The 12,765-nt window shown below is 42.1% G+C and overlaps 2 protein-coding genes across 4 annotated transcripts; one reads left to right on the top strand and one right to left on the bottom strand.

The window, feature by feature from the left end:
- The first annotated feature begins 611 nt into the window (after positions 1–611).
- qrich1 (glutamine-rich 1) lies at positions 612–7,877 on the top strand. Of its 3 annotated transcripts, none has more exons than XM_084062044.1 (12): positions 612–707; positions 2,075–2,339; positions 2,445–2,510; positions 3,806–3,928; positions 4,035–4,889; positions 5,246–5,405; positions 5,526–5,680; positions 5,772–5,883; positions 5,979–6,087; positions 6,198–6,349; positions 6,431–6,521; positions 6,995–7,877. In XM_084062044.1, the coding sequence occupies exons 2-12, from the start codon at positions 2,091–2,093 to the stop codon at positions 7,182–7,184; spliced, it is 2,262 nt and encodes a 753-aa protein (XP_083918170.1). In that variant the 5' UTR covers positions 612–707; positions 2,075–2,090; the 3' UTR covers positions 7,185–7,877. The 3 variants fall into 3 exon arrangements, with proteins under 3 accessions (XP_083918170.1, XP_083918168.1, XP_083918169.1); XM_084062042.1 differs by having other exon boundaries at positions 694–822; XM_084062043.1 differs by lacking the exon at positions 612–707 and adding an exon at positions 943–1,115.
- Positions 7,878–8,008: 131 nt separating this feature from the next.
- Positions 8,009–11,798, bottom strand: LOC311048773 (pseudouridylate synthase RPUSD4, mitochondrial-like). Its single transcript, XM_084062061.1, has 7 exons — positions 11,674–11,798; positions 10,691–11,069; positions 9,740–9,941; positions 9,520–9,613; positions 9,092–9,242; positions 8,856–8,953; positions 8,009–8,642 (listed from the first exon to the last, which is right to left on the bottom strand). Exons 1-7 carry the CDS (start codon positions 11,746–11,748, stop codon positions 8,448–8,450), a joined length of 1,194 nt encoding a protein of 397 aa, XP_083918187.1. The 5' UTR covers positions 11,749–11,798; the 3' UTR covers positions 8,009–8,447.
- Between the last annotated feature and the right edge of the window lie 967 nt (positions 11,799–12,765).

Genomic DNA, 12,765 nt, shown 5'->3' on the forward strand with positions numbered 1-12,765 from the left:
GAAGTCAATATAATGCTGAATAACAAGATAATTTATCTCAGACTTGAGTTCTCAAGTGTTCTCTAGTGATAAAAGCCAATGAACCTGTGTTGTGCGCTGTTTGGGTCCTGATTCTGATTGTGTAAAGAACTATAAAAGGCTATTACCATAAATTGTATACGACCTCTATATATTACTATTCTTAAACTTACTCGTGCAATATAGCCTATAACTTTAAAAAAATAAATAATTATCATATAATTCTAATATATTATATATATATATATATATATATATATATATATATATATATATATATATATATATATATATATATATATTCAATCTTTATTTTTCAATACAATTCAATCTTTATTTCAGACCCAAGGGAGATCCATATCGCAATAAAACACAATAAAATAGAAATAGAAAAGAGCATACATATATATATATATTTTTTTTGTTTCCTTTTTATTTATTTATATATATATATATATATAACATGAACAATATATATATATACACACACACATTTATATTAATATTAATATTTATATACTTACATGTATAAATATAAGGGATGTAATGACAGAATATATGTGTTTTGTTCTTATGTAAAATTCATGTTCATGTTTACATCGGTGAGGTGCGAGGCCCCTGCTGGAGCGGTGCGAGGATTTGCGTTGTTTGGCAGCAGGGCCTACTTCCGTCATTTTATCATTTTCCTGGTACCAAACACACTGAATGGTATTGCATGTTGTGTTTTGGGGCTTTATGGTGGTAGTGTGGTGACATTTCTCGACACTCCGCTGGATACCTACACCCGTTTCTTTGCTCGACCTGGTAAACTTGCACATTAATGTCTTTTGTTTTAGTCGAAGCTTGGTTAGGAGGGACCAACATTAAAAGAAGCACACGTAGAGAGACAGACCTCGCCAGCTTTGCTGCAAAACTGTATTGCAGTCTAATTACTGCATCGTTTGCACCATAGATTAGACTGTGTTCTTCATCAACATTTTGCCGAAGCTAAATGTCATGCCGGTGGTCGTAGCTGTTTGGTGATTAGCCGTTTTTCGGCTTTTTTATTTTTAAACGCCGTGCCTTGGCGGAAAGGAGAGGATTTGGTTTTATTTAAGGTAGCATGAAAGGATCCATGGGACCCGTCAGGCTAGCTTTTAGCTAACACGGCTAACGTCAGTTTACACTTGGTGGAAAACATTGGTCGTTGTTAATTAAGCTTGTTGGCTAATTAAAGGGGCTTCTTAGTTGAATAAAGTCGTCTATTTCGATGGCGTAAATCGCCGTTAACGTTAGATGGCAAGCTAACTAGTAATCCAGAGCTTGTGGCAAAATAAATACCTTGCTAACATTGCTAATATGCTAACTTGCTAGATAGGTAATCGAAAAACTCGCCCCGAAGCACGCTCGCCCCCATTTCTTTTCGCGGACCAGCGGTTCTTGTATTTGTTTTACCGAGGATAAGGTTAGAAATACATTTAGGGCTAGGCAAAGTTTGACTGAGGTTACGTTTAGGAATAAGGTTAGGGTTAGGCATAGTTTATTCAGAGGTAACGTTTAGGCATACCAGGTGAATACCGTCGCATTTGCCCTGGGGCGACTGTGTTTTGGGGCGGGCGTTTTGGTATTCACCAGATACTATTGTTTGACAGTCAGCATGTCCTGCTGTTGTTGGTACCCTGTCGTTTTTAACCACAAGAAAATCAGACTTTACAATTTGGCCCACAGCTAATTATAACAGATTCTAATTGATATGTGTGAATATGTACTATAATAAAATTGACAAAGGAAAAAAAATGGTGCACTGTGATGTACTACAACTTTGGAACTTGACATATTCACTTTGCCCCTTGGGATCATCGTGATAACCTCACTGCACTCTGCAATGAATTGAATTAGGTCATTCATTCACAGTTATATCCTAATATCAGTGTTTGATTACCAGGCTGATTAGATTATGCTTCATTACATACAGTGTGGGTGTACCCCCACCACTGCATTGTAGGCTATCTATAAGCTTGTTAAGGTTGTAATATAACTTGAAGTCTTGACTTGAACAACCCCTCATCTTTTCCAGGCTAAACTGACTTCCAATGAATAACCAAGAGAGTGGTGTGGTCTCGTTCGATGAGTATGTGCGACAAAAGGCCCGCACTGTCCCTCAGCACCGGATGAAGGAGTTCTTGGAGTCCCTGGCGAAGGGAACCGGGGTGCTCCAGGAGTTCAGCCAGCAGGGTGGTGATGCAGGGACCACCACCACCATGGTGTACCACCAGGGCACCAACTGTGTCTACACTGACAGCACAGAGGTTGCTGGGTCTCTCTTGGAACTGGCTTGTCCGGTAAGAGCAGGGCCTCCTTTTATTCTCCATTGTTGGCGGATCTTTGTCATTCTCAAAAGATTTGCTGTTGTACATAACTCACCCGATTCTGTTTCTTTCTGATAGGTCCAGGTGACATCTACAGATATTTCATCTCAGCTGCATCATGAGTCTGAGCAGCAAATTGTGCAGGTTAGTTTGCTGTTATTTAGCTCCATCGGAACCTCTCCCGCCACTAGCTCCGAGATGAGGTTCCACTGCGCCGGGTGCCGGCAGGTGACGACACCGGCGAAAATTGGCCACTATGCATAATTCTTACCTTTTTCCACACATTGTATCCAAAAAGTAAAGGTCAGCCCCCCTGCTCTCAGGTGTTATAGATTTTAGCGGCCAAGAAACTTTTACCGCCGGAACAAGCGTTTAAATCACTTTTTTAGTCAGCCTGTGGCCAGTCAACCCCCGTCCGCATGTGCTGTACTGCTCCCGTAAGATTGCATTGGGAAAACATGCTACAGGCTGACAAAAAAAATCGATTTAAATGCTTGTTTGAAACCGTCTGTAAAATGTTCTTGCCCGCAAACATTTTAAACATCTGAGAGCAGGGGGGCTGACCTTTACCTTTTGGATACGATGTGCGGGAAAAGGTAAGAATCATGCACATAAATTTGTCCGGTGTCATCACCCGACGGCACCCGGCGCTGTGGGACCACATCTCGGAGCTGTACAGCGGAGGGAGAGGTTCCAAATGGGGCTAGCTGTTATTAAGGGATACCAGTTCTGAGCTCTGAATTATAACTACTTAAACCCTCTGTACTTCGGGGTTGGCTCTGTAATTGGTCTGCTCTTTTTCCCTATACACCAATTTTCTTAAACATGCTCACAACGTGTGAAAATGCGACACGTTGTGAGCTTGTAGATCTGTTATTCTTGGCAAATGTTCCCCCCAGAATAGGGACGCTAGGGTACAAGGCGGGGTTACATATGATAGCTGGCATTTTAAATATTGTTACATTAGTTGGTCTGAATCAGATGACAGTTAACTAAACACTGGAGACATACAAATCTATTCTTATATGTTGAGCTGATCAAAATGAATGCCTTTTCTGAAGTAGCCATTATTTTTGTTGTTTGGTGGGTGGGTGGGAGCACTGCAAATAAACTGTGTGTACAAGCTTATGTACAGTGTGGTGTGAGAAGCTTTCTCTGGAAGGTTATTTATGAAGTTACATTAGAGTTGTTGAACTTTGGTCTATAGTTTGTTACTTTTTTCGTATGAGCTGAGATGGTGGCAAGATCTACATAATTTCACTCTAAATTTGTACTTTGATGTCATGGCAAAACATTTTTATAATATACTCTCGGGTAATAGTCAAATCAAATGTGCAAATGATAGTTTGCTGATGATATACAGTAGTATACCTGTTAAGACAATTATTAACAAACCATACCGTAATGCATATGAATGCTGTGTGTTGCGTTTCGTTCAGATTCAGGGACAGCAGGGACAGGTGCTGCAGGTGGCCTCTCCCTCTCAGCAGGAGCTGCAGGCCCTCTCAGCAGGAACACAGCTTATACAGCAGGGGGAGCTTACAGAGGAGCAGCATCAACAGGTACGCTTGTTTATTAAAACCTCATCATTATCCATGTCAAGTACAACCATATGATGCACAATTCTTTGACACATATCCTGAAAATGGCATTATTGTTATTTCACAGATACAGGCTCAACTGGTAGCAGCCGTGGCTAGCGGACAGCAGATACACTTGTCGAGTGGCCAACACATCCAGCTACCAGACGGTCAACAGATTCAACTGCAAGGTGGCCAACACATTCAACTGCAAGGTGGCCAACAGATTCACCTCCAAGGTGGTCAACACATCCAACTGCAAGGGGGGCAGCATATCCAGCTCCCAGGTGGCCAGCAGATCCAGATCCAGACCATAGAGGCGATGTCTCCTTCCCAGCAGCAGGGCTCTCCGAGGGAGACGGATAGGAGATCGCTTGTCCCCACTGTTCTCCAGCCCGCCAAGAAACGCAAAGTGGACATGCCTGTGTCTGTGTCCTACGCCGTTCAACAGGGCCAGCAGGTGGCCACAGTCCTGGCTATCCCTCAAGGAGGACAGCAGCAGAGCTACGTGTCCATACGGCCAGATCTGCTCACCGTCGACAGCTCTCAGGTTTACAGCACTACAGGCACAATCACAGGTCCCACTGGGGAGACCTGGACCATACCTGTGTACTCCACTCCGCAGCAGCAGGGAGTTGCACACATTGCCATCCCCCAGGAGGCGTACAGTACAGTTCACGTTGCCACCCAAAACAAGGACAAGATGGCATCCAACTCCTCATCGAGGTCTGCCACGGTCCAGTCGCTCACTGCAGGACAACAGGAGGAGATCGTACAGACCCTGTTCCCCGCACACGCACAGTTTATGAACGGGAACATTCACATCCCTGTAGCTGTGCAGACAGTCGGAGGGGCATACAACACGCAGTCAGTACAAATCTGGGACCCAAATCAACAGAACAGCCAAGAGGAAGAAGGACAAGAACAGCAGCTCCACCTGCAGGTTAGAACAGAAACCGCATATTTTGCTTAACAACATTCTAGTCCTTAAATTTGTGGTCACACTTAGCCGTGTTTAAAGAATACAATCTTTATCATAAAGTCTCCACTGTGAGTATATGCCTAATTCAATATTGAAATGCAGACAACCATGTACAAGACACGTACCTGGACAATAGTTTTACATATTAATGGATAACCCCACTACCAAAAATATATTCTTGTGATTGACTTTTGATTGGACTACCACCAAAAACAACAGATAAATAATTTCCTGTAGCTCTATGTTGGTAATGTTTGGATGTTTGTTTTGAGTTTTGTTTCTCTTAAACACCAGAAAACAATTCTTGTCTCCTACAGGGACAAGCAGAAACCGAGTCACAAGCTGAGCCTCCTGCAGAGCTTCTAGTTCCTATCTGTCTGAAGCCAGAAGAGGGCTTGGACGTCTGGCGCCTTTGGGTGCAGCGAAAAAATGCAGAGCTGGAAAAGAAGGAGCAGAAAAAGCTTGCTCCTATCGGCCGTGAGTTTACACACCGATTTGTCCCTGCAGTTAATTTACATCAACATTCATAGATCTCCTTGATGCCTTTGACTTGAATTTCCCTTTTTTCTAACCATTTTCCTTGTTGTGCGTGTCCAGGTCGGCAGCCCTTACGCTTTCAAGAGGACTTGGTGTCCAGTGCAGTCGCTGAGTTAAATGCTGGTCTAGCCATGATGACCCAGGAGGCACGAGGACTGGAGGAAGAGTGCTTTGAACCTGATGTCCTATATTACGTCTTCTTGTGTATACAAAAGGTTTGCAGTCCTTCATACAAACATTGATTGATTCCTGTGTATTGAACATCCATAGCACAGTAGGTTTTAACATGTGCATTTCTCTTTATAGTATCTCTCTGAAAATGGACGGGTGGATGATGTTTTCTCCGATCCATACTACACACGTTTCGGTCTGTGTTTACACAAAATCTTAGAAGGTTGGAGACCCAACGTCCATCTAGGTAAGAGATAATTAGCATCTGTTTTCTACACAAAAAAAATAAAAACGTTTAGTTGTTAGCTTGAATTTACTCACCCGAGTGCCCTTTTTTATCAGGGTACTATATTCCAAGTCATGTGACAGAGGAGATGCTGTGGGAGTGCAAACAACTTGGCGCACATTCCCCATCCACACTACTTACAACTCTAATGTTTTTCAACACTAAGTGAGTCATCAAGTCCTCTGAACTGCATAACCTGAAAACGCCACGGGTCTCGTCGATCATGCTGATGCCACAAATACATAGCTGCCCTGACAACATGTTCTTCCTTCCAGGTATTTCCATTTGACAACAGTTGAGCAGCATATGAAGGTGGCCTTCTCTAAGGTGCTACGACACACCAAAAAGAACCCCTCCAATCCCAAGGACAAAACTACCAGTATCCGCTTCCTAAAAGGCCAAGGTCCACATCACGTTGGCCAAAAAGGTGCTCAATACATTTGACTTCATTATTTTAAGTCTTCCCATTGTTGACTGATGTTGACCTTTTGTGTGGCCTGTCTTTCAGTGACGGACGATATGTATGAAGAGCAGATCGAGGACCCTGAGAACCCTCTTCGTTGTCCCATTAAACTGTATGACTTTTACCTCTTCAAATGGTAAGTGGCCAAGTGGGGTTCATTATTTTCAGTGCAAGGAGGAGATTGTGTGCACATCTTAAACCTGTATTTAGGACAGGTGTTGGATAAGAATGCAAAAATCACAGTTCAAATGTTATAGCTCCCACAAAAAAAGTTTTATTTCAAGGGCAATGTTTCGACCATATAGGTCTGAAGACCTATGTTGAAGAAACGTTGCCCTTGTAATAAGTTTATTTTTTGGAGCTATAACTCAGATGTGTGCAGATATTTAACTTCTCTTTGGGTTCATTGTTTAACCATATAACCCTGACATCCCTATTTTGGGCAGTTATTCAAAAATATTCACATTTCTATTAAACATAACAGATCTAGAAGCTTAGCAGTTTTCCCTATTTAGGGCTCAAGTGGTCAATATCAATCTTGCAGTCCTGTAGACCTGTAGATCTTTTCCCATTGTGACTTCAAAACTAAAATCCCTCATTTTATCTCAGTCCTCAGAGTGCAAAGGGACGCAACGATGCGTACTACCTGACGCCGGAGCCAGTTGTTGCACCCAATAGTCCGATATGGTACTCGACCCAGCCCATCACCGATCAACAAGTGGAGAATATGCTCGCACGCATCATTGTGGTCCGAGAGATTCAGGATGCCATCAACACTGTGCAAGCGAACATGCACTGAGGATGGACTGAAGTGGACCCTCATTGGAAATGGAACGTCCTGCACTGACTGTTGACTCTATGCAGTATATCCCCTTCTCACTCCGTTACTTAATTTATAATCTATCACGGACGGTGCCGCTTGCCGAAAATCTTTTTTTTTTTTTTGGTAAGTGACACTGTCTTACTACAGATAATAAATTAGGATTTAGCCTAAACGGTCTTCAAGGAAACAAGTGAACACATCTTTCTTCAATTTTTCACCTAAGGGATTTGTCTTTGGCTCTTTAAAATAGATCTATTCATCTACAGTACAGATGCCTCATTTTCATGACCAGTGGTGATGGACTGGAATCTTCTTTATGTTGGCCACATTAAGTTTCTAAATTGTCACCTCAATGACCTTTGTCACCTTGATAACCTTTGAAAAAGCTTTTCATCTGACCTGTGTCGGGTCACTATTGAACTCTTCAGGCTGCTGCTCTGTAACTTGGCTAGAAATGGTTAATGTTGTATTGAAATCAGTCTTGTCAATATTATAAAATTAGGACACTGACTTTTTTCATGTTAAGCTCACACTTCACGTCACGTTGTCTTAACTTCTCTCAGGTCCCAGAACACTTTCATAGACAATTATGGGGCCTCTGCTTCACAACTTAATTTTTTTTATCCTGCATTTTTGATCCCCTGTATTATAACAATGTTCAAAGCTGAATGTGTGCCTGTTTTTCTTTTCCACCAAATTGAAATTGTGAAATCATTTTGAATCTGTGCATATATGTGAGAAATGAAGCTGAAGTTCAAATAGTTTTCAACCAGGAGGTGATGAAATATTGTTGTCGGGTGAACTCCAGTGACCCATACACTTACAAGGGTTTTGTTTTAATTACACTAGACATTGATTCAATATTACACCAATGGCAAAACATTTGGTTATTTAGCCAACACATCAGTCTTGGTATCTAGAGTTGAATCCTCCAGCTCTATATGTATGAAATACGAATGGGCAATTATTGTCATCTACAGAGCTAACATTACTGGAATTGCAAGCAAGTTTGTTTCTAGCATTTTACACTCACAAAAACGATTGGCAAGCCATTTATTTTATATACAGTATTTACCAGATTGACATTCGAAGTGTAAAACGACTAGTCAACGGGATTATGGGATGTTATTTACCCATTAAAATGAAGCTTTCCAAGTTATGTACAGCAGTCTTGAGATGCTTCAAAGAAGCAACCCCTCTCATTGTATCCTTAATGGGAATTGAAATAATTGTAAATGATCACTCTTTAGAAAGATTTAACCGCAGTTGACGCAATGATTTGGTGAAGAATCTGGGCAGAGGACAGGTCACAGAGACGTCGGATTGACCTTCGTTTCCCAGCAGTATCGTCTGGCGGGCGTGTAAATGAAGAGGAAGGTAACGGACCTTGCTCTGCTCTAGTCCCAACCTTCCCAGCACACCTTCCGGTAGTTTCTGAGGATTAAATTGTTTCTCAGTCATTTTCACATGCCAAACGCTGTCTGTATGACACATGAGAATATTAAACTAGAACAGATTTGGCAGGCAAAGATCTTCAGTCATACCTATGTTTTGCCAACCATTTTCATCTGAAGATATAAATGTCTAGTCTGCTGATGGAAGTGATGGTTACACTGAAAGTCTCCAATTTATTTTTGTCAGCCATACCTGGGGTGCCAGTTTGGTCATATGGGAGTATTTGTGGTCCCCAAGGGTGGGGCATGCCAGAGCCAATGCCATGTGAACCCTCATCTGGTGTTTTACTCCTACGAACATAGTAGATGCAGTAGATTAATAAGATTTAGGGTACTTCTCTGACATCTGTCAGTCATCTGATGAAGTGCGTTTAGCTGCTAAACCACTTAACTTTAGCACTCAATAATATGCCCCAATAACAATCTTACCAGTTAGTGGCTGGAGTTCTACAAGGCTGCAACCACCATCACTTTCCAGGACACGGTATTGGGTCACAGCACCCTGAGCTTGCCGATGGGACCTAACTCTGGTTACTCCCTCTCCTGTGTCACTCACCCGGTACGCTGGACTTAGTCCCATCTGAAGAAAAAGAGTGAATTGAATAAGGATATCTGTGTATAAATGGTTTCTCACCATACTACCCAAACCACAAAGAGCATCTCTGTCATTTTAGATTTTACCGTTGGCTATTCAAATATAGCAGATATACAAGCTCACAGCGCGTCACTTTGTGCCGCGCTGCGAGCTTGTACATCTGCTTTTTTGAACATTTTTTAAGAATCTAAATTGAAAGAACTACTGGTTTAGAGGCATTTGTAGATTCGGCCTCAGGTCTTAATGGTTTAAGATGATTAACCTTGAAATGGGGCCGAGAGCCTGAGACCTGTCTCTCTATAACAGGAATGTCGATCACCCCTTCGGCCGGTACCGGCACACCGACAGTGACGATCCTGTGGAGGTAAACAAATGTCTGTCACTCTCTGGTTGTAAGGTACAACATCTGGACAGATTGTGATCTCATGTGGGCAACAACAACAGACTGCTGACTCAACAACAATCTATATTCAATGTCTTACCAATATTTCCTCTGCACTTGGCTATTTTTGCTGAGGGCTAGGATGTGATCCGCCATCTCCTCACTTTTAGCCAGAATGAGAGTTCCTGTGGCCTCCTTTTCCAGGCCGAGACATGTATAGAGCGTCGATGTGGTTTTCATCCCAAATAACATTTTGCTGAGGACTGGCAGCACAGAGGAAATGGATGTGCCCCCCGAGTTATCTGTGAGAAACGCATGGAAAAAATACTGAGTTTTGATATACAAGTGTAATTCTCACAAGTGGGGTCCAGGGACCCTCAGGGTTCCGAGGGGATTCTAAATGGAGCCTTACAGGTCTGAGTATACAAATGGAACCAAATGGACCCATAAGGGTTGATACTAGATTGATTGAATATTTTATTGACAGTTTGCAGATTGTACAGAGGTACGGTTTACAATGATTGTTAAAAGGATAACACAAAAATCCCTAGGGCAGAGGTCTTCAACAGGGGGTCCGGGACCCCTAGGGGGTCCTCAGAGTTACTACAGGGGGTCCGCCAAATCTTTGTTTGATATGATCTTTTTTTTTTACATTAACCACTTGAACCCTAGCATCCCTTTTCTGAGGAGAACTTCAGCCAAAAATAGCCGATCTACAAGCTTGTTGTGAGCTTGTAGATCGGCTATTTTTGGCGTAGGTGTAGAGGGAAAAAAGAGCAGACCACGTAAACAAAAAATGTTGAATCTGAAACACAATTTTATATAATATAGAGGGGGGTCCCTGCTTCATCTCTCTCTCAGCTAGGGGGTCCTTGGCCTGAAAACGTTGAAGACCCCTGCCCTAGGGACTTGCCATTGTGGTCCTGTGTATTCAATGCATAAAGAATGGGTCCTCCATTTGGGGTTCATTGAAATTAAAAAGCTTGAGAACCATAGTGGTGTATAAAACATTCACTCAAATAAACACAGTGACTGCATATGAATGATTTACCTTGGACAGGAACCCCATATGGTTTGTTGATGACCACCAGGTCGTCGTTCTGGAACAGCATAGTATTATGCAGATGCTTGGCTAAAACGTTAGGGTGAACATTTTGCAGCTGTTGGGTGAACTGTTTCATTTCTGCAACCCCCTTCTCCCCCCGTGTGGTGGACTGTGCCGTCTTCTTCTTGTCTTGCTCTGTCTGGTTCTCCTGCTGGATCTTCCGTGCCAGATCGATGGCTCTCAGACGGGGTCTGTCGCCCTGATCAGGGGTCTCAGGGCTGTTGGGGGCTCCGTCATCATCAGCCACAGTGGCACGGCTCCTGGGGGCTCCTTTAGTCACAGTGGCATGGCTCCTGGGGGCTCTTTTAGCCACAGTGGCATGGCCCTGTGTGAGACAATGTGATTGATTGATTGATGTACTTTATTTAGTAAGACATGAGAACATCAGTACATGGAAGTACAAATTCACAATACAAGGTCTACAAAACTGGGAGACTCATTAAGCACTGAGCTTGTTTAATATGAGATCCCCATGCACACGAATCATGATGAGACAGAGAGGTATACACACTACTATACAGAATGTCATACAATCAGCTTACAGGTTACTGGTATGAAGAGTGAAAAAATGGGGGGAAAAGGGTAGGTTAAGACTTAGACAGGGGCCATTTTCGAATTGCAGCCTCCTGAAGGTGTATCTTTAGGGCAGTTTTGAAAGTGAGTAGGGTTTTACACTCCTTTACTCCTTTTGGAAGGGACATTTTTGATGAATAGCATGAGAACAGTTCACTTCATTCCCTTTGTTGAGCCAAATCTGACACCTTGAATTAATGAATGAATGGTTTATTTTCGGTCTTTGTTTACAACAAATCAAAACACACTTGTGTGGACTTACAACACAATAATCATCATCACATGTACTGTATATAATGTATTATTATCCAACCCACTCACACACAGAATCCAAATTCAATGACTTGAAATGTTACCTTGGTAAACAACGTGCAGCAATTTGTTTTTGGATGAGAAATTATCACGTTCCACATTCTTCTACACGAGTTCATAATAGCGTTTGAAGGGTAAATTCACAAACACATGCACTCATGGATCGATGTGTAAACTAACCGGTGTTGCCAGATTCTGCGAGAGAAACAAGCCAACCAGGTCAATGAAAACGAGCCCAAAAGAACCATTAACCGTTGAAAATAGCCAATCTACAAGCTCACAACGTGTCACGGTGCAACGCGTTGTGAGCTTGTAGAGCTTCTATTTTCAAAAAAATCTTGAAATAATTAAAATGTGGAATATTTGGAAGACTTTTAAAACATTGAAAGAACACAAATCTGGTACGGGGCTTCCTGGCACAAAACATTTTCAGATGGGGGGTTATATAGGGACAAATACATATTAATTTGGGGGTCCATGACATGAAAATATTTGAGAACCACTGGTTTAAATAATTTCACAGAAAAACTTCACAGAAAAGAAAGCCCAAAGTCGCTTATAATAAGCATATATGGCAACATGTAAACCAACTGCTGCTGCGTCTTGTTTTTCTTCCTGTGATATTTCGTCACTTCCTTTTTTTAGGGTTAGTTGGTGCGCTTGTTTTTCACTCCGAGACCAGCTGTACTGGCGGGACAATCTGGCGGGATAGTAATAGTAGTGTGTTGTGATTGTTACGGGGGTTAGAAAACTCCGCCCGTTTAGTATCAGCGGTGTGTAAAATGGAGCATGCACCCAGTGTTGCCATGTCCGCTCATTATAAGCAACTTTGGGCTTGTTTTTCTGTTCAAGTTGCTTTTAAATATTGGTAGTTGCGCCGTTTGCGTTCTTCTTTGAGCTTGTTTCTAAAGTGTTGCTTATTTGGGCTTGTTTCTAAAGTGTAGTTGTTTATTTGGATGTTGTTTAAACCAGTGGCTCTTAAACATTTTCATGTCAAGGACCCACAAATTAATATGTATTCGTATTCGTAGACCCAACCTTTTGTGCCAGAAACCCCATCCCCATACAAGATTTTGTGGTTTTGAAAATATTCCAAAATGTTCACTTTTCCTCAAGATTCTCCTTTGAAATTAGCA

This window comes from Gymnoscopelus microlampas, assembly GCF_963454915.1.
Source record: "Gymnoscopelus microlampas genome assembly, chromosome: 7".
NCBI classification, from domain to species: Eukaryota; Metazoa; Chordata; class Actinopteri; order Myctophiformes; family Myctophidae; genus Gymnoscopelus; species Gymnoscopelus microlampas.

What these genes read in the sequence shown, in the direction of transcription:
- qrich1 (XM_084062044.1), top strand. Translation starts at nt 2,091, where the DNA reads ATGAATAACCAAGAGAGTGGTGTGGTCTCGTTCGATGAGTATGTGCGA. An exon ending in TCTTGGAACTGGCTTGTCCG is followed by an intron (nt 2,340 to 2,444) that starts GTAAGAGCAGGG and finishes TCTTTCTGATAG; the next exon opens with GTCCAGGTGACATCTACAGA. An exon ending in GACTTTTACCTCTTCAAATG is followed by an intron (nt 6,522 to 6,994) that starts GTAAGTGGCCAA and finishes ATTTTATCTCAG; the next exon opens with TCCTCAGAGTGCAAAGGGAC.
- LOC311048773 (XM_084062061.1), bottom strand. Translation starts at nt 11,748, where the DNA reads ATGAACTCGTGTAGAAGAATGTGGAACGTGATAATTTCTCATCCAAAA. An exon ending in GCTGCACGTTGTTTACCAAG is followed by an intron (nt 11,070 to 11,673) that starts GTAACATTTCAA and finishes TGTCTCACACAG; the next exon opens with GGCCATGCCACTGTGGCTAA. An exon ending in GCTCTCGGCCCCATTTCAAG is followed by an intron (nt 9,243 to 9,519) that starts GTTAATCATCTT and finishes CTTTTTCTTCAG; the next exon opens with ATGGGACTAAGTCCAGCGTA.